The sequence below is a fragment of the Taurulus bubalis genome (assembly GCF_910589615.1).
Source record: "Taurulus bubalis genome assembly, chromosome: 16".
Taxonomy (NCBI): Eukaryota; Metazoa; Chordata; class Actinopteri; order Perciformes; family Cottidae; genus Taurulus; species Taurulus bubalis.
The window spans coordinates 15,688,608-15,715,545 of record NC_136604.1 but is presented as its reverse complement, the minus strand read 5'-3'; the positions used below and the strand labels follow the sequence as shown (position 1 = coordinate 15,715,545).

The 26,938-nt window shown below is 41.9% G+C and overlaps 1 protein-coding gene across 1 annotated transcript in view; it reads right to left on the bottom strand.

The window, feature by feature from the left end:
- Positions 1-21,345, bottom strand: part of col16a1 (collagen, type XVI, alpha 1) — a gene marked incomplete at its 5' end in the record, with an annotated part of 52,216 nt that extends 30,871 nt beyond the window's left edge. Inside the window, 8 exons of the mRNA XM_079231880.1 lie at positions 1,367-1,399; positions 4,037-4,105; positions 5,642-5,722; positions 6,643-6,924; positions 7,631-7,754; positions 13,665-13,782; positions 13,861-13,929; positions 21,270-21,345. Of these exons, the coding sequence (XP_079088006.1) occupies positions 1,367-1,399; positions 4,037-4,105; positions 5,642-5,722; positions 6,643-6,924; positions 7,631-7,754; positions 13,665-13,782; positions 13,861-13,929; positions 21,270-21,345 (852 nt within the window). The remainder of the gene's footprint in view (positions 1-1,366; positions 1,400-4,036; positions 4,106-5,641; positions 5,723-6,642; positions 6,925-7,630; positions 7,755-13,664; positions 13,783-13,860; positions 13,930-21,269) is intronic.
- Positions 21,346-26,938: the final 5,593 nt, after the last annotated feature.

Genomic DNA, 26,938 nt, shown 5'->3' with positions numbered 1-26,938 from the left:
AATATTTCACATCCAAATAAATAGGCTCAGGTTTTGACATCCAACATCCCAATACACAGGTGGTAATTCTACATCATGCATGCCAACAGCTATGCTCATTTATGAGCATAAACATCTCAAAAGACAGGCTGTATTTTGGCACCAAAATGATGTCATTGAGTCTTGTTTTTTGGTATTAAACATCCCAATGGGCTCCTTTTGTCTCTCTAGCAGCCAGGACTTGACAGATCAAGGGCAATATCCAGCACTCTAACACATATTGAATTACAGCATAAACATGCATTACTACTTGCCTGGGATGTATGTTTAAATATATGAAGAAACTATTTTGTTTGGGTTTAAGTGCCACTTTCTCAAAAGCATTGCTTACTCTGACTCTTAATCTAATGGCAAAAGATAAATGCTGAAACTTTATCTTTGGAAAAGCCCGTTGTACTAATAGATTCCTGGTGAGCCTTCTGACTCACATAACCATGACGCCACTTATGGAGCAGAACAAGCTGAAGCAGCAAGACATGAACAGTGGGATGAAAATTGGTTTCTAACTGAGCTTTAGGATTGTGCAGCAGAAGCCAAATCTTCCCCTTATTCAGACCATGTATTCCCATTATCACATTAACACACGGCCCTGCTCGGTTATATGTGTTGGTTTTTGTGTTGCAAATGGTGCTACGGGGTTAACAGGTTGTATTGATAATGAATTCCTTTGGGTACCATGCCTATTTTTACCCTAGAAAAAAAAGCCTCTCCTGTGTAATTTGTCCACATTAAATTCACAGAACAGAAGAAAAGTCAATTGTGTTCCATTGCAAGTGTTCGCTCCAGTGGCAGTGGCACACCGAGTTCTCCAACCCAGGTAATAACCTACATTGAGGAAGTCAGGGGGGGAGGTGGCCAGCTGCATTAGAAAGCACACACAAGAGCAACATAATGAAGCGTCTGGAGTTTCATATTCTATTTGTGAACAGAGCAAACTCAGCGTAAATGACTGACATGAACACATGAATATAACACATTTCCATGACTTTTCCAAAACTTTTGGGATTACATTTTTTTCCAGGATTTTTCCAGGCCTGGAAATAACCATTTTAAAATTCCATGACTTTTCCAGGTTTTCCATGACCGTAAGAACCCTGATAAAAGGTGTACAGACACACACGTCCGATTAAAATTTTAGCAAAAAATAAGTGTATCTACCCATATGCTTCTTGGACTCTATACGTTTTGAGGCTTCAACTCCAAAACACGTGCATGTGTTCGGACTGAAGGAGCTTGAGGCTTCTTGCTTGACCGTCTTGGTCTGAAATCCAATGAATCCAATACTGTAAAATCAAGTGTGTGTTTGTGTGTGAAATGTGAGGCTTACTTTCTCTGCCAGATCCTTTGAGGCAAAAATCTCCTGTTGGTAGATAGAAAGAAACGGGAAGAAGAGATTAAAAGAACGAAAGAAAGGGCGGGAAAAAGAAGAAAAAAAGTCAAGCCTTTTTTTCGTTCGCATTATTTCCTGAACATGACCTCATTATTACTAAAATATTTGGCTTCACATTGGTCCAAGATTTGTCTCTGTCTATGTTTAGACACTAATACTGACAGTTTCATGGCCAAAACTCGCTCAAATCATATTCAGACACGCTGAATCCAATAGCTTTGAAGAGCATTCACAGAAATAGTATTCAGTCTGGTTTTCTCCAGTTTGACAGCACCGTAACCTAGTTCTTGTTTCAGCCCTAACTATTGCCCAATTTGTTTCAAGAAATGTACGTATCTAAATGTTCAAAATTCTTCTCAAACCTTCGAACATATAGTTTCTATTCGCAGTCACTGGCAGCTCTGCTGCAGTTCATAGGAACTAAAAATGTTCCCAGGAATGGCTCCAAAAAATCCATCCATCTTTGGCAAACTGTTGTTTCCTGTTGAATGTGGAGTGCATCCCTTTAAACAGTGTTGCCATTACAATTCATTGCATCAGATAGACAACAACGAAAGGAGAAATAAGGGCCATCTTGGTTTCATACACGGCTCATTAACAGTTCTTCTTTATTCGGAGTGAAAAAAGACATGAAAGAGGACGAGCAGAGAGAAAAGAAGAAGTACAGTTCCCCATGAGCACAGAGGCTAATGAAGAGAGGCACAGAGTTACAAATCACGAAAAAAAAAAAAAAACAGTTGACGACAAGAAACATGGAGGAATGACTGGAAAGCTGAACGGAAACAATTTGTTGAAGAAGGCAAGTTAGAAGAGGGGAAAATATGGAAGCGTTTCAGCAAAGGGAAGAAGGGAGAAGACATTTTACAGCTGGGTTTGGACTCCAACATAAAAGTCAAGTAGAAACACGCTGAGACCAGGGAATGAAATACAGAGAAGACTGTGAATCCTCTGAGGATCAGATGACCGTTCAGCTGGGAGTTGGGCTGAAAGAAAGAAAAAAGAGGTTTCCAGTGCTGGAAGATGAGAAACAGACAGTGTGGGCGATGTGTGTCGTACCTCAGGAAGACAGTTACTGCTGTGACCCAAACCCAGACACAAGTGATGACACACACACCGATTGCAAAAGCAGGTTGTTTAACATCACTGCAGGTGGTATCGATCTTGCAATCTAACTCGAGGCAAGAAAGATAATAAAAGTACTGCTATACAATTATCAGAATGACTATGAACTTAAAAAAAGTTAATATCAATGCAGCAGAAACACAGATACATATGTTTATTTCACAAATTCTTCGCCTACTTTACCCAAAATGAAACTCGACCAATAACCATTCAATGAGATACAGGTGTGATATGCTAGTTAAAGTAGCCTCGAGCAGCCTCAAGCAGAGATGAGAAGCGGGCTTCATTTTAGTAGTCTTCAGACCCAACCGACCGTGATTCCAGTGACATCACTTCTTCATCACAATATATGCGACTTATGGAGCCACAAAAGGGTTAATACAACTTTCTTTTCCATATGCAGTAGTCCTCAAGACCTGTAAAAAGGCTTTCATGTGCAAAACCTTTCAGGCTACTTAAGGAGAAAAAGGGAGAGTAATGTATGTCACTGGGTTAACAAAGGCATATACATCCACATAAATGCTATTTTACCAAAAGCTGACCCCCGCTTACCCTGCTCTCACTACCAATAATGTCCATCACTCTTTCCATATACAGAACACCTAACATCCCACGTATGCAGAGTTGAATACGCTGTCACTCAGTGAGGCTTAGTTTAATCAAAGCAGTGCTTTGGCTCAGTAACATCTGGCCTGCACACTGGAATTCGGGATTACGTTTGTCATATACTGTGTACAAAGCGAACATACAGATAAACATAGAAAACACTGAAGTTAGTCTGTGCATGTATGAGCATGTTGGGAAATAGGGCAAAAGTTAAAGAAGATGGCATAGATATAACAATGGAAAATGAGTACAGAAACAAGTCTGGGCTGCATCCACATCTGTAAGGAAGATGGTGGGAACATTACCAGGCACGGAATATTGGACTATGAGGCTAAACATCATAATGCACACGTGTCAAAACAGTCAGTGTGCAACTGATAGAAAGTGAGAAAGAATGACAGGTAAGAGAGAAAGAGAGAGAAATAAAAACAGAGAGAGAGTTATTGTAACCGTGTCTGGCTGAAAGCACCTTAGGGATTGATTACTGTGTCCCAAGTCTGCCAGAGCTCTAAGTTAACACCAGCTCTCCACAAGATAAACAACAGGCCGTAATGAATAGATAATTGGATATAGATCCCATTAATATGAATAATGAAAGAAGCGGCTGTGGAAACAAAACATAAATTGCTTTTAAGTTATACTGGTCGAACTTCATGTATCAGGCAGCATTAAAAAGACACCATGGACATTTGTTTAAAAAACGCCACCCATGTGTCACTTAAGGCTCTATTTGTCATGCTTTCTACGCTACCAGCAGACTTAACTAAACTGAACAGTATTTTCGGAGTAATTGTGTAATTATATGTTTGTATACTGAGTTTGTGTGTGACCACATGTGTTTTGCATTGGTAAAATGTCTGTGTGCATTTGTTGATTTACCTGATTAAACGTGTTCTCCAACAGGTCGTTCTCTGCAGCACGGCGGCTCTTGGAAGCGTCTGGTGGGCACTGCAAATATACAACATGCGTTAAGACAGGATAAAAGAACAGTGATTTTCCACCTAAATCCTGCAACTCTACTCTGAGCCGGATGTAAAAACCAAACCTGAGGTACAATAGTTAAATATTTCTTGATTTAGCCTCATGCTTTACTGTATATTCCAATATTTGTAATATTGCAAGATACATTTTTATTCAAGGAATAATGGAAACTGTCAAATTGTGACATAAAACAAGACTAAGAGTCTATGGCCATGCTAGCGGCTCAATCCAAATAATGGCATATAATTAATGGTGTGATGAACAGAACCAGACAATCATTAACACAGTGCTATTGAGCTCAAATGTCTCATTTCTGTTCCGCGTAATGTCGTACGCACTGTCGCAGTCAGACCACAATGTCAGAACAATTGACAACGAGCAGTTCTATCTGTGCTTTGTGTTTTAAGAAGCTACTGGCTTCATGGACGTGTGAGCATGCGAGTGAGTGCCGACAGTGCAGAGGTGCACACGCGCTCCTCCACTTTTCATTTCAAACTTAAACACTGCTTGCAGGGAGCCCTGCAGCACAAATGCCTTGAGCAAAGCAGAAGAGGTTTCCTTCTTCAAAACCTCTAATCAACAATTCTACGGCATTCATTCCTCAGTTTCAAACTTCTGAGGGAACTTCTCACCGTATTTGTATCTCTCTTCAAAAAATGCATTTGGTAATGAAGAAGACACACATGCACGCACAGACACACGAGCACAGGCACCCTGGAGAATTCTGACAAAAAGTTGGCTGAGCACAAAAATACCTTCACCTTATAAATAAACCTAAGAACTGGCTGTTTGCAGTTCTTCCCATACCTGAAGTGAGGAATCACTCGCTCTGTTTTTCTGTCTAACAGAAACATGCTGTTGTATTTAGGTCCAATGAATCTGTTTTCTACTTCTCTGAAGCCTGCAAACAATAACTACATAATACACATCAAGAGGAGAGGTAAATAGTCAAGAGAAAGAAAGAGAAAAAAACAGAAATCCTGAAGAAAATTGTATTTCTGAGGCTGAAAAAAGAAAGAAAGTGATACTTCTATTCGGCTTGTAGTCACACTGTAGGAGTACAAACAACATTGGCAAAACGCAGTTTGTAACAGAATTGCATACAATGGAATTACTCTAAGCTCAAGTCAATTTGTATACATAATGTCCTATTTAAAAAAAAGCTTCTGGAGGATATTTTGTTTACGAACAGGCTTCCACAGAAATGAAAAAGTCTGTCGAAGTCAAGTGATGGATTGAGTCCTATCTAGTAAGGGACCTCCCTGCATATCAAAACCTATGTTTTGATCATCTTTCTGACCACCGATAATTTAATATCTATAAATCCCAAAATGTTCAACTTGTCCTTTAAATCCCAGGTTCATCCTTTTGGATTATATAGGACAATGCAGGAGATAATTCAGATAATTCAGTGTAGAGCAGGTGTGAAAAGTCTCCACTCGGCACACATTCATTGGTACTGTTAATCATTGTTTATCCTTTAATGATGGTTGCCACACTCACCCGGGCTCCAGGTATTTCACAGCAAGCTTCCTGAATGGCGAGGGACGGGTCACAATACAGCATCACCTGCTGAACGTCCATCTAAGGTGAGGGAGAGAAAGAGATTGATATATTTAACAAGAAGGTATCCGTACGTCCTCTGTTGTTCGTTTTTATAATGTAAATACATTTTAAATTAGGTAGTGAGCAAGGCTGTAAGCCAATTAAATTCACATGTATATAAAGTATTAGGAAAGCACTTTGTCTAAAGATTTACACACGTGTGTGTGTGTGTGTGTGTGTGTGTGTCTGTGTGTGTGTGTGTGTGTGTGTGTGTGTGTGTGTGTTTGAACACAAATTACCCTGCCTGCTTTCTAACTAGGCTGGTTAATTGATCGTCAAACTAAATGCCTGGATTACTGGATCTATTCAGCATTAATAGTCCTGGCTCACTTCAAGCACATTCTCCCAGGTAGTCCACACGCTTTTGTAATCAGTACTGAATGAGATTGCCTCAAAGGAAACAGCACTTCAGGGGCATAGCCGATGTTTTAAAAAGCACCCACACAAACGTGACTATACACATAACATGCATGAAGAGAAGGATTGATTTCAGCTCTAGGGCCTTTATGGGTGGTTGGTTCATGATAACTATTTTACTCTGTCCATGTCCAACAAGGGGGTTCTGGGAAATGCCTGGTTTGTTATCAAAAATGGTCAATACCGAGAAATGTATTGAATGGTATTATGCAGCACATCAATACAACCCATTCTCAATGGCCCAGTGGTGAATTCAAAACACTTTTAAAATGGACAAGTTACAGTTTGTTCTTCACACAGAGAAGGACTAAAGGTCACCACACTTTCAAATCGTAAGTTGAGATGACATTTACATTACACAGCTTAGACTAGATCAAAAGCTCTTCAAGAGCCAAGGGCAGTCCCACACTGCATACTTGATCAAAAGCCCGCTAGAGATTCTCCTCTCATCTCAGTGTTTTCTTCCCCACATAGATCCATACCTGCACAGGCCCAGCATCCGAAGCCCGAATGCCCAGAAAAGTGTGTCCGTCAATGGGCAGAACTCCACGGGGCTCCAGCGGTTTGGTCTCAAGGGAGTTGCAATCCACAGAGAGGGAGGCGGCTTCGCGTTGCACGCTGAGGGCCACCTTGTGCCAGCTCAAGTCCATCAGGGCCTCCACCCCCTCCCCGGTGAAAATGCAGCTCACCGGGTCAGCTGCGGGGTCTACGGCACTGGCACGAAGGGACAGGGTGCCATCGAGGCCATTGAAGTCTACAGAGAGCTGGGTTTCAACACAAGCGCTAATTAGACACGTGTTAATATGCCAATGCACACACAACATTAACTGTATCTACATATGTCTGACTGGTACTGGTTTCCACAAAGAGTGAGATGTACATCCTGCGATCACCTAACACAGCTGTAGAACACAATCGCAGGGATGAGGTAAAGGGGAAAACATATTAATTACACACGCAGGCAGTACAGCCAATCAATCACTCCTAATGAGGAGACTTGGCCTTCATCCATCATACACATTGAGTATTTAAATCTGGCCTCGACTCTTGGTGATTATGGGGACTCTGAGGGACTCCAGTGCTTCATCATGGAACACACATGAATAACAATGAAGGTGAATGAGATAGGAGAGCAGAATATGATGATGGAGGGAAGAGCAATGGAGAGACGGGGAGCGAGAGAGGGAGGGGATCCGGTGAAAAATAAAGAGAGGACAAAAGACGCGTGGAATGAAAAGGGGGAGTGAATTGAAAAGGTGTCACGAGAGAAAATAAATCGAAGGGGAAAGTGGATGACTATGCAAAAGGTAGATGAGAGACAGGAGGAGTGAGTAGACACGAGGTGTGATGAATTTAAAGGTAAGAGATCAAGGGAGGGAGGGAAGGTAAAGTGATGGAGGAAATGGAGGCGGAGCAAAAGGATGCAGGAATGCATACAACCGGCAATCAGGGAAGAAGAGTGAGTTGCACCTGGGGGTATCCCTGCTGATCAGATATCTGGAAGAGGTAGATGGTGTCTCTCAGGGCAGCCTTCTTTAACACCAGAGTGAAGCTGAGGGTGAACTCCTCAGGAAGGCCGTGAGGAAACACCTGACTGGAAGACAGCAAATCAGAAGCAACAGGGACACGTCACTCCTCCATTCAGTGATGCCAATTACATGAAGGTTTCTGTGGAACTCCTGATGATGTTAAGGCTTATCTTGGTTTGGAGATTACACATTTTAACATCTAGTCTGTGTTACAAGCTGGTAGCATAGAGTTTCAACACAGTCGGTATTAACCAGGCAAATGACACCGGACCAACCTCCTTAATCCACTCTTTATTTCAATGCATTCTATTTATAGATAGGAGGACTTGCAGCCCTTAATAAAACATGAATGTGTATCTTAATGTATTTATAGATGAACAATGCAAGGCATGTTTCTTTCAAATGTAATCACTGTGTCTGTACCGTTTGTGTTGAGCATGGTGCAGGAGCATGAATGGCTATGTGCAGATGTGTCAGTGTCCAGGTATATTGTGTATATTTGTACATTTTTTTATTTGACATGTGAATATGCAAGCTGTGAAAACTAATTTCACTCGGGAAAAATGAAGTGTCTATCACACTTGACAAACACAGTTGGTAGCCAGGCAGGGAGCTAATATCACATGCAATTAAGAATTTGACAAATTAGGAAAACTTTTGAATTAAAATGTCAGTCTTTGATGTCCTCCTGAGTACAATGGCAAAGTAATCCGTTTCCAATGTCAGCTTCTTCTGTGCCACCACCCTGATTCTTTTTTTGGCATTTCTCCCCACATTTGTTTGCTATGTGTACTGTAAGCCCTTTAGCATTAGCAGATGCAGTCTAGCCAGCCTCATCCCTCAGTCTTGTTCAAGGGCATCTAAGCACACAAATACGCACACACAAATATTCACTGCATGGATGTGTGTAGATGTATTGAGAGATGAAGGGTTCACAAACATGTCATGTGAAATGCATGCTCACTGAGATGGTGAAATATCCTCACTTGCTCGCTCTCTTTGCACACGCACACACACACACACACACACACGCACACACGCACACACGCACACAAACACACACAATTGTTGAGGCTGGCAGCTGGTTTCCCGCTTCTAGAAGTGGGGTGACAGTGATTTATGACTAAGGGATGATCCAAGGGAAAACAGCCAACTACAGGACATCAAAACAAAGAGGATGAGTAGGAAAAAAAAGTGATGAAGAAAACACATTCAACCTGGAGACCTGCAGAGAGGGAGGAGATAAGTGTGGTGTGGGACAAATACATTTTTTACATAAAATAGGAAAATTCACGAGTTTGATATTAAAGGAGCATATCATGTTCATTTTCAGGTTCATACACATATTCAGGGTTTTACTAGAGCATGTTTATATGATTTAATTATCAAAAATCACCTAATCTTTGTCATATTGTCTGTCTGAATTTACCTGTTGTCAGCTTCTGTCTGAAACGTTCTGTTTTGGTGCCTGTTTCTTTAAGACCAGTCTGCTCTGATTGGCTGACGAGAAAAATATGGCACAACTTTGCAAAAGTATAGTTCTCAAGCTGTGAGGGGAGATAATCAGATGGGGGAGTGATATTCTAATGAACCTGTATGTGACATGGGAAGGGGAGTAAAATATGATCGGCTTGTTAATCTAGGCCACCCACAAAAAAGAAAGAAAAGGATTGTGTTGTCTTATTGCACAGTGTGTGCGCTAGTAGGCACTCCAGATACTCAAATGGACCTGTGCAAGCATTAAAAAAGTGAGTTTTTAGTGACATGTCCCCTTCAACTCATGCACGGAACAGTATGTAGGTAGAGATGGAAATAGAGTGTGCGTGAGAGAGACAGACAGAGAGAAAGACAAAGAAAGAGAGAAACTGATGTAGAGAGTAGAGATTGTTTTGCTGTCGATTAGTGACATGGGCTGCAGGGCACAAAACCACTCACAGAGTATTGACTTTTAAGTTAAAAGTATTCACCATAGCCTTTTACATTCAGAGTTCTGGAGAATAAAACGAAAAGAAAACTCACAAACACACACACACGCCTACAGTATACACAAACATGCAGTGGGGAGATAAATCACTCAGTCAGTATGGGCCAGACAGATTCAGATCTAGCCTTTCCCAACTCTGAAAGAAAGTTACTTCTGCTCCTCTTGGTTTTTAGTTGTTTAAAAAAAAAAGAGAAAGAGAGCGGTAGAGGAAAGTCAGTGCAAGCCAGAGAAACACAGGGGAAGATGGGGAGAGGAACTCTAATGTTGAAAAAGCAGATCTTTGGATGGGAATATCACCTGGAGAGGTGTATAAGCACCCTTGTACCAGGTTCTAACTGAGCTGGAATCAATTGCTTTCAGTGGAAAGGTTTCTATCCCTGAATGTCTTATGCACACCTCACTGAAAGGAATTTCCAACAGGTAGGAGCTGACTTTGTAAACAGAGCTGAAAAGGAAGTTGTACTGGCCAAATGCGGTTTTAAGTTGTTTTTTTTCCCCCTTTGGCTATCTTCTATTGTTTGTATTCTAAACAATATGTATACAACGTTAGGAAGAAAAATAACTGTGGAGACAGAAGTACATACGTACATAAATATAAGCAAAATGCTGCTTTGAGCTCAATGCTAATGTCAGTCTTCTAACTTGGTTAGTATGACAATGTTAACATGCTGATGTTTGGCCAGTTAAATGTTTACAATATTCACCGTATTTATGTAGCATGTTGTATGTCACCATTTGATAATTGGTGAAACATAAATTAATCCACTGGGCGTTAATCTGTACACAATTTCACATCAGTCCATTTGACAGTTGTCAGATAATTTATTGCAAAGCTGCCTGCAGGTAGTGCTGCAGGACAAGTCATTTATTAGTATCGTCTGCAGACCATGAATGGCGGTAAAACGTGGTCATGCAATCCAACTAATACACTGTATCTGTTGAGATGTTTGGTACAGCTAACCAACAGACCAACCGAATGACAGACTGCCATTGCAGTCCCTGGAGGAAATAGCATGACATTGTGTTCCTGCGCGCCCATCTGCACAGATGCAGTTTAGCTGCTGAAAACTACGGCCATAACTACGGCCATAACATTCTCCAGCTCAATAAAGGTTGATATAAATTCTACAAAATCACAGCCTTATTTGGTTTGGCTACTGCATGGAATCTGGACAGGCTTGCTGTACCACAAATAAAACATTAGTCACACTAGAAATCATCCCTCTTCTGCTGATAATAATAATACAAATAATAATATATTTTATTTGTGTTGCGCTTTAGAAAAGGTACTCAAAGGCACTTTACATGGTAAAAACTGTTAAACAATAAAAGCAAGTACAATATAAAGAGATGACATAACCGTAAGAAGGTCTGGGGCGATGTGATCTTTGGTGCGGGAGTGGGAGAGCGGATGGGCAGCTGAGTTTCGGATGTTTTGTAGTTACTTGATGATTTTGGTGGATGTGATGATGTAAGGTGAAATATTTTTGTAAAAGTACATGACCCTCTCATCATTGACTCATATTCCGAATCTGTATTTTGCATTTGCTCTCTAAAAATTGAAATCACGATTCCTTTCTAAAGCTTTTCTTTTATTCCTCTCCTACACCTTTGCTCATTTATGATCCTTCCATGGTCACAGAGACATTTTAAGAGCAGCAGCGTCAACACCTCTGCACTCATTATCTTGGGTTGCATTTAATTGTTGATCTTTCAATAAAAAAACAATCGTACAGTTGTCCTTATCGAGCAATTCCAGCAGCAAAATGCTTAATGTGTAAAAAAGATACGTGGATCTGTACCACTTTTGCTATGTGATAAAACATGTTACATTCATCAAATGCATTTTGATACCGTCATACATATTGTGGCCTCATGCCATACTATCACAGAATGTCTTCCCATCACTTCTACACACTGTGGTCGCATAAAAGAAACCGGCCCAAAGCAATCACATTTTGCAGAAATTAAAATGCATATGACCAGCTGTGACTGGTGCCCATTTCACTGTCTGCAGACAACTGAGAGAGGCGAGAGACAAGTAGCTTCATCTGACTGCCACTCATCTGTGTTAGCTTGGATTAGCTGAATGGATTAGCCTATGATACAAAGCAAAACGCTGCTTTCCAATTACCATACACACACACACGTCTTGCACTTCAGTCAACCTAACCGGCAATGAATTAAAAAGCTGCTTGAGCAACGGGGAGTCTGTGGTGGATGGGAGCCATGTCGGATACAGCTTGAGAAATCTATACAGTATATACTCTCAGACTGGGGGAAGAAAATGCATTAGCACCACACATAAGCACACACACGAGCACACACACACACACACACACACACACACACACACACACACACACACACACACACACACACACACACACACACTCTTGCGCACACGCACAGTGAGAGGAAAAAGGCATGCAACAGACCTGAGAGTTAGTGCCTGAAGCCTTTATGTAATGCAATTAGAGAAGGCAAAAGTAAAAAAATAAATAATGCAAATAAAGTATAAAAAAGGAACATTATGACGAATGAATTCAGGTGGATTTGGATCTACTTTTCAGTGAGGCAAGAAGGCAAAAGAAAATAAGTGTATGCAAAATTAAAAAAAGCAAGAATCTCCTCTAATTTTGTTTAATCATTTTGAGGAACATGTATAGGAGACAGGGAGTTCCATGTATAGAGAGAAGCACAATGAAAGGCAGCTGGCTGATATGCTAACATTGATTAAAATGAAGTCACCCAGGTAACCTTCTTCAATGATAAAACTGACAGCAGAGTTCTCAATGGCATCTTTCAATAAATGCTGCACCATCACAAAATCCAAACCCGTTAGAGGATGCCCTCTCTCTGTATGGTTAGAGGCACAGAAAATAATTCTTGGATTTGGCTCCAAAGATGCTGATTTTCTGAGAAGTGATATTTTTTTAGTGTCTCCCCCCCCCCCCTCCTCAGGACAAGTACTCTCTAAGCCTGTGACAAAACAATATATGTGACACTTTTAGAACAAAATGTCTCTTCCGAAAAAGAGTGTTTTGTAGATAGATTTGTCGGGCTTTCAGGCAAGTGGAGCTCACAGTGCTGGACAAAGTGATAAAATACTCTGGGCTGACCCAATTGGCGAGTTCTAAAAAACTGCTTTATCGGTGGGTAAAAAGAGGCTCAGCCGTCTGAAAAACCTGCTATAGTTTGCAAGAACTGAAAAAGAAAAAAAAGGAGGACTGGAAAAAACAACCAGCACATAGAACTAATAAACACTTGTCACACAATTGCAAACCAAATCTACAACAAAGTACTGTGAAATAACAAAAATGAAAACTCAGGAAAGTATAACTACACCATGTCATACTGCAGAATAATGTTGTACAGGGACACCATGCTCTGGTGGATTTTATGGCTGCTGCTCTCTTTGCCCAGAAACAAGCTCAGAACAAGCAACGGCTCTACGATGATGCTATAAAATTCATATCCTTGTAACTCCTTTACTGGCAAGTGCACCATGCCTACCAATTAAGGCATCGCTCCTATAGTTTGCGCTCGAGCAAAAAAAATCCAGACAATTCATGCGAAAACTAGTTACAATAACTATGTATGCGGTCACAACCGGAAAACCAAAAGGTTGTTGAGAGTTCAGTTTTACAAGCCAGTGTCGGTGGTATTTCTGGAAATGCAATCAGAGATTGACCCGTGCTGTACAGTATGCCAAACGCCTGCTTTTCACTCAACAGCCATTGGACAGCACTGATAAGTTGAGTGAGAGTTCAGAGGCTACTTAGCCGAAGGGCATTCAGTCTCTCTGTATATTTCGTTGTTCAGAGCATGTTGACATAGGCCTACAAAAAGGTGAAAATGTGCTTTATGTCACATCCCATAATACATTATCTCCCACCTGAAGCTGTCCACAATGTGCCTGCGGGAGATGTGCTTTTCTATCGGCAGCTGTCAAATGAGCAAGCGGCAAGGGGGGTTAGTGGAAACGTACTCAGTGGGCTGAAGGAGGGCCGTTTTGCCCAGGCGGAGGATGACCGGTCCTCGAGGGTTGCGGATCTTTTTGACATCTTTGCTCTTGAGCAGGGAGAATCGCCTCACCAGATTAAAACCTGGCAACAAATGAGATTCATCAGCACCCACACAAAAAAAACTTTGAGAAAAATATGTCTGTCAGCTCGTCTTTTCACCTGTGATATTGTCCCTGGCCGTCTGAGGAAACTTCCACTCTTCCACTTGCAAGAATGGACATTGATCATCTGTGGAGACAAATAGATGACGCAAAGGGTGAATCAGGGATGTAAACAGCAAAAAGTCTGACATGTACGACTACTCTAGCATTCATGAAATGTCAAGAAGAGCACGTCAGTCTTTGGAGAAGTAACTTTAAATGTTATCGTTTACACTTACTGTAAAGTTTTGTGTAAGCGAGAAGAAGCAACTGCAAACATGCATGAGAAAAATAAATATTGATCTGGAAGAAAGAGAAGTTGAGTGGAGTTGATGGGGTTGAAAGAGTTAAGAGTGTAAAACACAAAGAGTGCAATGAAATGAGGGTAAAGCTGGGGGGGAGAGGAACACAGCCCGGTCTGACAGGTTGTCTTGCACCCAGCTTGTCTGTCACGGTAGCCTCTGTGTGATGGATATGTTCTCACCCTGTCAGGGGAGGTTACAGAGAAAAGTGTTGCCTGTCAGAGCAGCCTGCCTCACTACAGAGGGAAGATGTGAGATGTGCAGGAAAAGACTGTACTTTTACAGGTAGACAAAACCCTGTGAATCACTCCGATCCTAATTGATCTCTTTGGGGCCAAGGACCAAGGCCCCGAGCAAGACGTTCTACAGGCACAGTTTTTCATAAAGTATGTATATTCTCTTTTTTTTTTTTACTATGCCTGCAAAGAATTTGGGAGCAGGTGGAAACCTGCATTAACCAGAAATAATTGTCTTTGAACTGTGCTGCTGTCAGAATGATTCTAAATCATTACTGTGTACTTTCTGCCAAAGCCGAAGGCTAGACATTTGCATTTACCCTGGTACAATGCTGAATCTTTTATCAACAAAAAGACATAAAAAGGTAAAATAACTTGGTTAAACAGATTTTTTTTGTGGCTCTAACATAAGCTGCAGACGCAGAGCAGGATCTATGCAGAGGCCTTCTTGGCACATGCATCGGAGCTCCTTGCCACTAGGGGGCCCAGACAGAAGGGTAAAGAAAATCAACTGTAAATCAATTGTTTTAAAATATATGATTAACGTTATTTTATGCATGCTACATTATATATTTTTGAATATATATATAACACTTTTTCCCCCCATTGGTAACATATTCATTGCTTATTTTTAAAACACAGACATTTCTGGTTTGACCCTGCGAAGTTGAACAAAATGGATGACATAATGCTAGACTATTTTTTAATCAAACAAATCCTGTACAAATATTTTTCTTCATCACTGACAAAATATGGAGACACTACCTAAAGCTTACATAAGTAATGTTTCTTCAGGGAAAAACTAAATGAAGGAACCCTCGAGAGAGGTCGGTTAGTATACCTGCCGTCTGCCGTCTCTGTTCAGTTATTTCTGCTATTGTTCAGTTAAAAAAGAAGCTGCATTTACCGATGGATTTGATGACTGGGAACATTTTACCAATCATCCAACGAAAAGTTTTTCCAGTCGCTGACATGAACATTAAAACTCCATGGACAGTCACAGTGCTAATCTCAGTCACCGTTTAGAAATAAAAATGCATGAATAGATTCAAACTTAGTCCAGCAAGTGGAATCTTAGAGTGCATACTGGCACAAAGTTTTAAAACGTAAAATGCCGACCATCCATTTTTTATTTCTTCCAGAGGTCTTTCCCGCTGTGGTGTGCTGCTGGGACCGCCCCACAATGGGATCTTTTTGGGCTGCCTGGAGTTAATTAGTGGCTTTGATCCACTGCTATCAGAACATCTCTAATGAGTATGAGGGATGAGTATTAACGAGTAATGCAAACTATACGTTTTATGAGAGAGTAATTTACTTGGATAGATTAGATAAATACCTTTGTCACAACTCGTCTATTATTTACTATGCATGTGGCCTGCATGAACCAAAATGAGCTGTTATCCAAGCTGTGTGTGCTGTTACGCAGGAGAGTAGAGGATTAATTAATAACATTGGAGAGAAATAGATTTGCTCTGGTCTTGAATCTGATTTAACGGCACTTGGTCTTGACTTGAACTCTATTAAGTTAGTCTTCACTACAGCCCTGCTTGATTGCAAGCCCCGCCCTCATTGTTTCCACCTGTGCCTCGTTGCCTGCCTTCCCATGTGCATTTAGTCTGTGTCAACTCCTTGTTCTCTGTGCCAGATTGTCTTTCTTTCCTGCTAGAACCCTAGTGTGCATCTCCTGTGACTGTAGAGTTTGTATCGGTTTTGTTACTTTGTCAAGTAAATACCTTCCTTTTGCCTCGCCTGGACGCCGTAACACATGGTGTGAGTTGTTGAGAACGTCTTTTTGATGAAACGGCGAGTGCACAGCATGCAACAACAACACACTGTCTATGTTTCCAACCACAATTCAACTTCATCCAGACTGTAAGTCACATAACAAAGGGAAAGAGCCTAATATAATTGCTTAAATAATATCACAAGTGACTTTAATTAAGAGCTAGAAATTCAATTTCACGCAGGCCGGCTCAAGAAAGAATTGAATCACTTGCAGCACTTCATCAACTCCTATAAAGTTCATCAGTTAACGCCCTGCAGCTTCGGCTCATCTTGGTTTCAAAACAAAAACTCTTTCTCAAAACTCACATTTCAGCCTGCCTGCGCAGTGTGCCGCTCTCTTGTTGCTTGTCGAGTACAAATCATGCCGCGGATAAGAGATGTCAAACAGTGGTGTTGTAGTATGTTAAGAGAAACTTGAGATGAACCGTGAAGAAATGCTATGAATTGAATGTGACTTGTGAACAAAGTAACAGATACAGGAAATATCAAGCAGTGTTCTGAGCCCCTCTGATACTCTTGTCTGAAAGTACATCCTTTTTTTTGTTTACTCTGGCTCTCTCTCTCTTTTTCTCTCTCTCTCTCACACACACACACACACACACACACACTGTTTTTTTTAACTTGACGGGTCCATCCTGAAACATGCACACTGCAGCCTCACAAAGACCCTGCTTACTTAAAAACAAAAAGACATACATAATCACACATACATCAAGAGCTTAAATCAAGAGATGGTGAGATCTACCTTTTTGTTTTTTGACAGACAACAAAGCAGAAAGGACGGTGAAACTGTTACATTAGCTGGTTTTTAACCTAAAGAGAACGTTGTCTCACCAGTGGTCTTTTTCGGACATTTCAGGCTCGGTTTCTCAACTGCTCTACATTGTATGACCTGGCTCAACCTGCATAAGTCTGAGCATGCTTTACATAATTACGGTGCACCCCAATTCTTTTCACCACGCCTTATGTCGATTGTGGAAAAGTAGCGTAATGTGTGTAGCAAGAGTGTGGTCGAGAGAGAGAGAGAGAGAGAGAGAGAGAGACGAGCTTTAAGCAGATAAACTGTTTGCCGATCATCGGTGCAGAGAAGAAAGTAGCCGTGTGTGTTATTAAATGTAGCAAAGCATCAAGATGTAAACACAACATTGACATATCACCACCTCATAAAGTTGATATGACAAATGTGTTAGCAAACATTTTCTATTTACAGATCCAGAAGACACGAGGAAATACTAGCATTCATTGGTATTTGAGTTTCTGGCCACCTGATTTAATCTTGTTTTTCAGCTGTTTCGGTCCAGCTAGTTGATAACTTTGTTGTTTGGTGTTGAAGCCTACAGTGGGTTTGTCAGAACTGTTTTATTGCAAACCGCTGCAAGATGTGGGATTGAAATGAAAATAGTGAATTTTGTGGTCATATAACCAAAACAATGAGCTGTAAAACATTCAAAGTACCATCGAGCTGAGAGAAACTGCAGTTGGGTGATAATTATCTGCAAGGTTCGTCACTACGAGCAACCCCGTTCACATTATACGCAGCCACTTCATCCATTACTGATACAAAAATATGAATTACTGTAGATTTGACATGCATTTTCAGCTGATTAAGCATAACTGAAGATGTCAAAACCAGATTTGCATGTGGGTAAATCTCATCGGTAAACAACGTTTAAATATGTGTTACCACTTTTAAAGCTGTGAATCAAGTTCAATGTTGTGTTCACTTGCAAGAGACTTTTGCTCGCTTTCATGGGATACACAAGCTATTTCTACACAACTCAACGGATGGATGCTATTTTAGTGGACTGTTGCGTACTCTGGCATTTGGCAGTTTGGCAGAGAACATACTGCAGAACTTGAACCCCATTTCCTCTCAAGCTGTGATCAAAGGAAAGTGTTTGCTTGTTGACAGGCTAATTAGTACATAGTATGAGTGCCACTCCAGGATCCTGCTACCAGCTTGCATGTAGCCTTAAAGAGATTGGATGGTCTTGGCTGGGTTCACTTCCTCTTTGATGGGTTGTCTTTGATTCTTGCCAGAGCAGGTAATGATACTACACTGGCAGTCATGCAGTACGCTGCTGTGAGAGTTCCCAAGTTTCCACCTTGCCAAAGATACAAATTCAAGACATTTTGGGTCTTTACAGAAGTGAAACCCTGCATTTTGATGAGAGAGACTTACACTTCACTTGGAGAGTGTACAAGTGTAAGGTGGCAGACAAGGGCAAACATGGATGATTTGATTATGTTAAGGCATCAATAAGAAGATTACTTCGTCCACAGGCAAAAAGTCTCCCACTCGAGCATGCATTATGACAAATAACCACTCAACATAAGCTGCCCCATTGCAATTTCCCAGCTAAAATAAGTGATGTGTGACCTTCCTTGCATTGTGCATCTTGCAAGATATGTATGGCCTCATTTAACAGTGCCTTGTTGTGGCCAGGGTCTACTGAAACCAACTGCCCCTGAGTTTTAATACAGTTGCAGAGCCCTTTCATTAGGGAAGAGAGGGCACAAGTGTGCTCACAGAGTGTGTGATGTGTGGTTTGCAATAAGAGAGGGTATGGTAGTTATTGAATGTGCTTTACAATGTGGCTTTCATAGATAATTGGACTAGGCTGCTGATCAGCAGAAAGTCAGAAAACAAGTCCCACAACTAATAAACAAATGCACTATATGGGAGGAGAAGTGCATGCTGGGTGGTGTAGTTGATGATTCAACACAATGATTCAATGTAGCCAGTGTAAACTCAAAGTGTGGCTAAAATTACAAACTGACTGTCTCAATCCCTCCTTTCTATTTTTTTATAATCCAGAGGGTGAGAGGGTTTTTCTCACGTCTTACCGGCCAAATCAGACAGACAAGAGAAAACATTCCTGTTTTTTCCAGAGATAAAACTACAGCACAGCGGAGTGGAAAGACTTAAAACACTGCACTTTAGAGGGATGAGCTCACTCATTTTCCCCTTTGAAGGCCTCTGGCCCACATTTAATACACTCTCACAAGCTCACACAGACTAGACTTATGACATACACTGACAAGCTTTTCACTACAACAATTTAGACTGAGAGTACATGCTGTACACTACTCAACCTGTGTGTTCGTATATTTTGGTAAGTGAGGGTGAGAAAGGGACAACATACACTTTATAAGAAACTGGTTGCTTACATGTCAGGTCAAAATGTTCAATATTAAGTTAAAAACATCTTTTTGACTGACCACATTTGTCACCTGTTTTTATGCACTCTGTAGTATTCTCAATATGACTTTACTGCAATCCACTGTTTTTTGTTTTGCAAATGAGGGTATTACTACTACAAATCATTGCCACCAGAAAACATACAACTTAGCTCAGACACAGATGGAGGGAAACTGAGTGAAAACAAATCAATAGACAAATCAATTACTTTAGACTGTGTAGGGTATGTGGTGCACACAAAACCCCGCATCAGCAACACTTTCCCAAAGGTAGGGAATCTCAGCAATTTATTGAACCTATGGGGACTCGTCTCGCTGGCTGAAACACTGCAGAACTGCAGTGGAATCATCCAGCTCGACTCCTCAACACCAGTTTTACTTAAACCTGCTTCCCTGCTGTAATGTCAGCAAATCACCAGTGAGTAGAGATTTGGATGAGTCAGAGGAATGTGTGTCTGTGTGTGTGTGTGTGTGTGTGGGGGGGGGGTGCTTGCTGTGACAAAGTGTTATTGCTGCACTTGAGAAAGTACTTTCTTCCCACTACTGGGAGAGATGACTCAGGGGAGCTGCAAGCTGACTCGGTCTCATCTGAAAAGCTCTGGGTCTCCCAAGAGGGACCCCCCCCTTCACAAAGCTCGCTACAGAGCTCCACAAGCTATGGAGAATTGCTTGCCCCCCCCAAGTGATATCTCAGAGCTGGCCCCTGACAACACACTGACAGTGTGGTGAGGGAGTATGACAGTTAGGTATATGAAATAGATTGTTCTGCACCTCTCTATCTCTTGGTTTCTTCACACGCACTCTCTCTAACACACCGACAGACAAATCAACTGACGCTTATTATTTCAGTGTCTGCACATAGACATCTGAAAATCTCTACACACCGAAATTCAGAATGATTGATGGCTTAAGAAGAGGAACACAACCGCACATGGTAAACACATACGCCTCCTTGCCACAGCCTCACCGCTCTGCCACCAAGAGCCACTCGCTCAGAACACACATACGCTGTAACTACAGTCTGTTTTCATTGTAGCCTTTGGCACACACAGACAGACACAGGCAGACACGGTTCCATCAAACTCAGAGTGGCTCCAAAGCATGACGATATGTCTCAGTTATAACTGTGAGAAAGTTTTGGGGACTTTATTGTCTTTTTAGCATTTACATGAAAAGTACAGTTCCAGTTTGGAACATGTGCCCGTTTGAACGAGCCTTTTGCTTGACTTCCGTAATTAGCTGCATACGCCGTTGTCAGAGGGTGTGGCCCTTCGTTGCCCGTGGCCATTCTAAACCTGTGCCCCTTAGGAGCGGACCGATTGCTTGGCACGTGGTTCCAGACGTGCTGCAGGGAAGTGAAGATGAGTTAGTCTATCCAGCATCCAGCAGCAAAAGCGAACTGTAGTCAATGAGCTGGGCCCTTTTCTATGGCAACATTTTGGGAATTTAGTATAGCTCTTTCTGCCATATGTGTACAGTAAATATAAAGTTGCAGCTTGTTAGCTTATAGTGTAAATCCTAGATTGGAGATAAACAGCTCGCCTCGTTTCCATTTGACGGCAATAATCAGTCTACTAGCATCACAAATGCTCATTACGCAACATGTTATACATCTCATTTGCTGAATCCCTAGAAACACCAAAGTGTAAACATGACAAGTTATGGTTTTACTTTTTTTCCTATTCAATGATGAGTTAACTGGCAGCCGGATGTGGCATTAAAGGACAGATATGAGAGTGGTATCTTTCTTCTCATCTATCTCTCTGAAAGAAAGCAAATGAGAGTGTGCCGAACTTATTATTTTAAAGCAAGATGTAGTCCTTTGTCTGAAGTTCACATTTTTCTACCATGCATAACCACTGCTGAAGGTTACATTTTAAAAAGCTCCAGCAGAGGAAACTCACCTTGCTCAGATGTCAGCATGTCACATGATCCAAAGCTGAGCGCCAACAGAGTCAGGCAGGACCAGAGAATCCACATGGTTTCGCTCCACCGAAAGGGCCTCACCTCAGCCACCAGCTGATGGATGAACAAACAGAAAAAGAGTCAAAAAAAGTCAAATCCTTCGTACATTTTGTCAGAATGACACCCAGTCTGCTCACTCACTGACAGCTGCACATTATGCTTGACTCCGAAATAGACATTCATGTATATTTATGAGTCAGTCACAGTTGATGTGTTAATTATGTGGTATGATGCGGCCTTTGTTAGTGGCATACGAATTAACCAGAAAGTCCCTCATTAAGAAGTGTAACTCTATAAAGTCTGATCATAGTCATTATCCTGTCCATCTGGTTGGCCTTTGACTGGGCAGCTGCTACACACGAGCACACAGACACACTCACACATGTGAATTTATCTGTCAGAGTGCACTTAAGTATATACACACACACACATACACACACGTGTGACCATATCTGGGAAGGAATTCAAAGTCAAAAAGAATGTACACATTCTGCTGCAAACAAATACCAAGACTACAAAGCAAAATGCATGCATGAAATGAATACAAAAAATATTTGCATGCAGGCTGGTTGGTCCCAAGGCGAACACACAGTGGGGCCAAAACAGACAAACACATCTGGAAAGTATTCCACTGTGAGCCATGGTTGTGTTGCACCAGATGCTTCCACGTGGCCCAACAACAAGTACACACACACACACAAACACACACATGCACGGATTCGAATACGTGCCACGTCTAGATAATCATAATATTCAAGCTCCACAGTCAGCGCTTTTTCCATAAACACACACACACATGAGAATGCACACATTTACACACCAACATCACCCCCGCCACACATCCTAGCTGACCTGAACTTGCCCCCAGCATGTGTGTAGGCCCCCATAACTCTTCAGTGTTTACAGGTACAGCGGGGCCCTCAAGGCAGGCATGCGAGCAGACTGTGTCTGTACACGCACCTGTCCCGTCTGCCAGGAGAAATGACCCCCATGATCCCCTGGGGGTGCACAATGTGGCGTTCCTGCCCGCCAGAGGACACCTCTATCTAGCCTGACCTGACGGCCTCCAGCTTGCTGCGATCAGGTCATGTGGAGGGGGCACAGTGTTTCAAATGATGTACTGTAATAACAAGGACAGCTTGACATGCTCCACATTGTGAATTATACATTCATTGTTGGGGGCTGCTGATTCAAGATGTGGTTGCTTCCCTTGCTTGTTGGTTACCGTTAATGACAAGAGCAAGATCTTAGCAAGACACTGTATAATCATGTTATGGCACGATTGATCTGTTTGCACATGTGTTGACATCATGGACACTGTTTATGCAAAAGTAGCTGCAAACTAAACTGCTGGAATTATAGACTACAAAAAAAAAGTTTTCCCCTGCAGTTGGGTGGGTGGAAAGTTAATCAATGCCTTAGATGGCTGAGTTTGAGCACTTTAAAAGCTGCAGCCATTATTATAGGCTTCATGCCACATGATCGCAATAATAAAAAAGTTCACACAGTACATAATACATAATGCATCACAGTCCAGAGAACATAGGCTCAGGGAAAAGTTACAGCTCATTGCTATTATTATCTGGCCATATCCAAAACTATTTAATAGGCTCCCTAATATGCATTACTCTGGATGTCTCTCTTTCTCCTCCTCTCTCTGCACTCCCTATGCAGCTTCACGGGCCACCCAGCTGGCTCCAGCAGATAAAGGCAATGTGGGGTTAGGCCACTGGGCTTGGCCGCGGGGTTGGCCACGAGCCCGGTAAGCAGGCCGGCGAGTGATCGGGTCACTGAACACAAAGCCAATACAGGAAGGAAAACAATGACCAATTTGAAAGTCTTCCAGCACTAAAAGCCTGAAGAAAAGCGCAGGCAGACAGAATTGGTGACCAACACCGACAATCAAAACACAGGGCTCATCATTTCAGCCTGGACATTTTTTTTTCTTCTCTCCAATGACAACAATGTGTTTTCCTTGAAGATACAGACATGAACAGTATTTCTTGGGGTCATTTTGGTTCGAGGTTCAGACCTTTTGCCTGTTTCGTATTTCCAGTACAAATACCAGTTCCAGTACATTGTATGGTTTGAATACAAAAGAGGTACAGATATTGTCCTATAACAAAGGTCATTTTAGCTCAATGCTTAGCAATTTGTACTGTCACACATTTCATCATCATTGCCACCACTTTAAGATGGAAAAACAGCCCCAACACAAGCCTGTTTAGAGGAACACACTCTGACAGAGTTAAATGAAACATGTCCTCTCGATGGTCTGACAGGAGAATTGCTTATTAGCCACCCAGACACGGATGATTAAATAGCACTGCACCAGTAGCCCATTGTTTAGACTACTTTCCATCCATTTTAATGGGAGAACCCAGCATAAATGTGTCAGTCATGTACAATGTGGTGGTTCACTGCCTTTCCAGCTGTCTCTCACAGCATTCTGTACCAAGACGATTGATGGACAGCTCGCTAACAGGGTACCTGTTTCCAATCTTCCATATTCCATCATAGCCTATCATCTCACACAGTCAAGAATGGTTTAAGTGCTGTGCAGTGAACACAACCTTCTGCTCTGACCTTTTTACTGTGACCCTGACTGAATCCTCCAGTCTAAGTCCTCTCTCAGCCGAGGATGTGCAGGAAAGTCCACTAGACGTTGACTGGAATGCAGCCATGAAACAGAAGCCCTTCATAAAAAGTAGACCGGAATATGCATACACTGGCGTACAAAAACATTCACATATCATGTGTAACCCGATACGCCAGATTTTACAGGATAACTCGGTGCTTTAACCTGGTGGAAAGGTTATCAGGATCCCCAAAGTCATTAGGATTCATCCTCTGGGCACCACAAATATCTGTACAAAATGTCATGGCAATACATCAAATACTTGTTGACAAAGTCTGGATGAAAGTGGTGGATCGATAGACTGACACTGGCAGCTCAAGAGCCATGCTGCGAGTTTGGCAAAAAAGACAGGTGAATGTTATGTCAATATGCTTCCAATTTATCAGGTACTCCCAGAGTTCTTTTTGACAGATAAAAGACTCAGAGCAATTCTTTTGAATGTTTTTTTTAATAGGGTGAAGAGGTCCAAACTCCAGCGACACTGTACAACTTTATTGTTTAGATCAGCGCGGTTCGGCTTGAGGCCTCCATTGTAGGGCCATTCTGTCGAATGTTTATTGACCATCAGAAGCTTTTAATTAATGTAATTCTGATATGTCCTCATGAACACAACAGCATGTACACATACACCCATGGCTTTAGAAATTACAGATGCACTTCAGCCCAAACCTGAGAGTGCTTCGGGGGGCTGTTACAACGGGGAACTTGAAGTGAATAAAAGTGACTAAAGATGCCCTGAGGCTTTGATAGACGCTCCAGATATCAACAGACCAGGAGGTGTTAAAAGACTTGCAAACTAGCAAAAACAATATCCCAAGCTGACACAGAAGAAGACCAAGGCAAGTTTTTACTCGTCTTACACACTGAGTTATGTTCAGGGCCTTTACTTGAACATCTGTGACTGAGAAACAGGCCAGCCTCAGTTACAGATTGTGGAAAAAAAGGAGGGAGTGTTGACGTATGCAACTCCTCACTCTGTTCTGGGTTTCATAGTTTCGTCAGCCGTCAGATGTCCGGCTGCCCGTTTCTGCTTGATGTTCACATCATTGCAAACTTGAATGAGCAAAGAGTCAAGTGAACGATACAATTGGCCGCAGGCTAGAATTGGAAGGAGTAAATTACACAGATTCTGCATGGCCTGTTCAGCCTGCAGCAGGTTAAGTGAGCAGCACTTAAGCTGGAAAATTCAAAGACAAACAATTTGCAATATTTTAAGTGAAGTAGTAGAACCCGGAACTGCAGCATACAAGGGTTTACAAGCTTTTTAGAGTATGTCTTTGTTGAAATGGCTTTCAACAAAGACATATCTGTTGTTTACCGAATGTGAAGAGGTAACAGTGGAGAGATGGACACCTCTGTTCAAAAGAAATAAATCAAGAGGCAGTTGTCTGGCAAATGAAAACACGTGCAACACTGAGCTGTTCCACATTTTCCATGGGGGTAGGAGGACTCTCCGAAAACGTTCAAGATGGGAGAGCAGGCAGGATGCAAGATGCCTGCACAAATGGGATGGCTGAGTGATGAAGAAAACAGATGTGGCTGTGTGGCCTTCAAGGCCCCACCACAGGTAGAGGCAAATCAGATGTTGGACACTGGTCTCAAATCAGTGCAGTGCTGTGCTCAGACGTTACTTAGCCTGGATAATATGCATGCTGCAGATCCAAACAGGGTTTTAGCTCAGAGGCTTTTCCATACCACAGGGGTTGGATGCAAGCCACAAACGTTCACAGTAACAACTCAGCCCATAATGTGTTGTCTTTGCCTGCTTAGGATTTGAAGGGAAAATCAGCATCACTTTTACCAGCAGCTCTACGTCATAGCTGCGGTTTAAAAGTTGCTCACAAGAAACAATGAAGTACAGTACAATGCTAACGAGCAAATACTAGCTTATTCAGCAGATATAACTTTAATGATCCCCACTGACTCCCACTGACACTTTTCTTTAGCGTCACTATCTCAGGGACATTTCTCAGATGAGACTTTACAGTTAGTTTGTGTATGTGTCATCTACCATAATGCGAATATATTGCCGTGGGACGTAGCCTAATAGTATTACGCCTTTTGCGATATGAACCTACTGCAAAAGTTTGGGCATAAAGTCCCACTAAAACAGTCACTTTACAAACTGAAACCTTACGACGTTACTTTAATAGGACTGACGTCGCCTTTGCACATTTCAAGTATCGTCAACACGCCCGTAAAAGTGCACAATGTATCCTTACCTTCAACAATAGATAAATCCACAAATTTGCGACCACATTAATCCGGGAAATAAATGCGTGTAAGTATCCAGAGGAATCTTGTGGGGCGACGCTGGCGCAATTAAAATGTAATCCAGTGTCCCGTTGATGTGTTTTCTTGAGGCTTCTTCCACGGAGAAAGGAAAGAAGACAAAAGTTAGGGAGAGATCGTCCGTGTCCAACTGTTCCCCTCCCCTCTGCTGCACAATCCAGGTCCTAAATCCCTCTCCCCCTCTGCTTCTGGTTTCTCCTTACTTCCTTACTTTTTTTCCCCTCCGTCTCCTAACTCTTCTACATACCGATCTCTCTTCCTGCCCCCCCCCCTCTGTTTCTCCCATCCTCTCTTTGGGAGATCCCCAGTGAAACGTGTAGTGACATCACCTTGTCCATAGTGCTGGAAAATGAGCCTGGGGCATCTCTCTACCCTCACCTCCTCATCCTCATCCTCCCTCCATCTCTCCTTCACCTTTCACGGTTTGATTCATGGCTGACTGGGGGGTAAGGAAAACTTCCATTCCGTCTGGGTAATAGGACAAGAAATATGGATAACTGCAGCGACGTCTGGTGCATTATTAAGAAGAATTTATTACATTAAAATTAATGAACTTGCTTATCATACTTACCTTTGATTGACGGCCAGGTCCACAGCCTCCATATTGTTTTATCACTGGGTTTTATTGCATCCAATCCATAAAGTGGCCTCCGTTGCAGCCGCTGATCATTCAGAAAC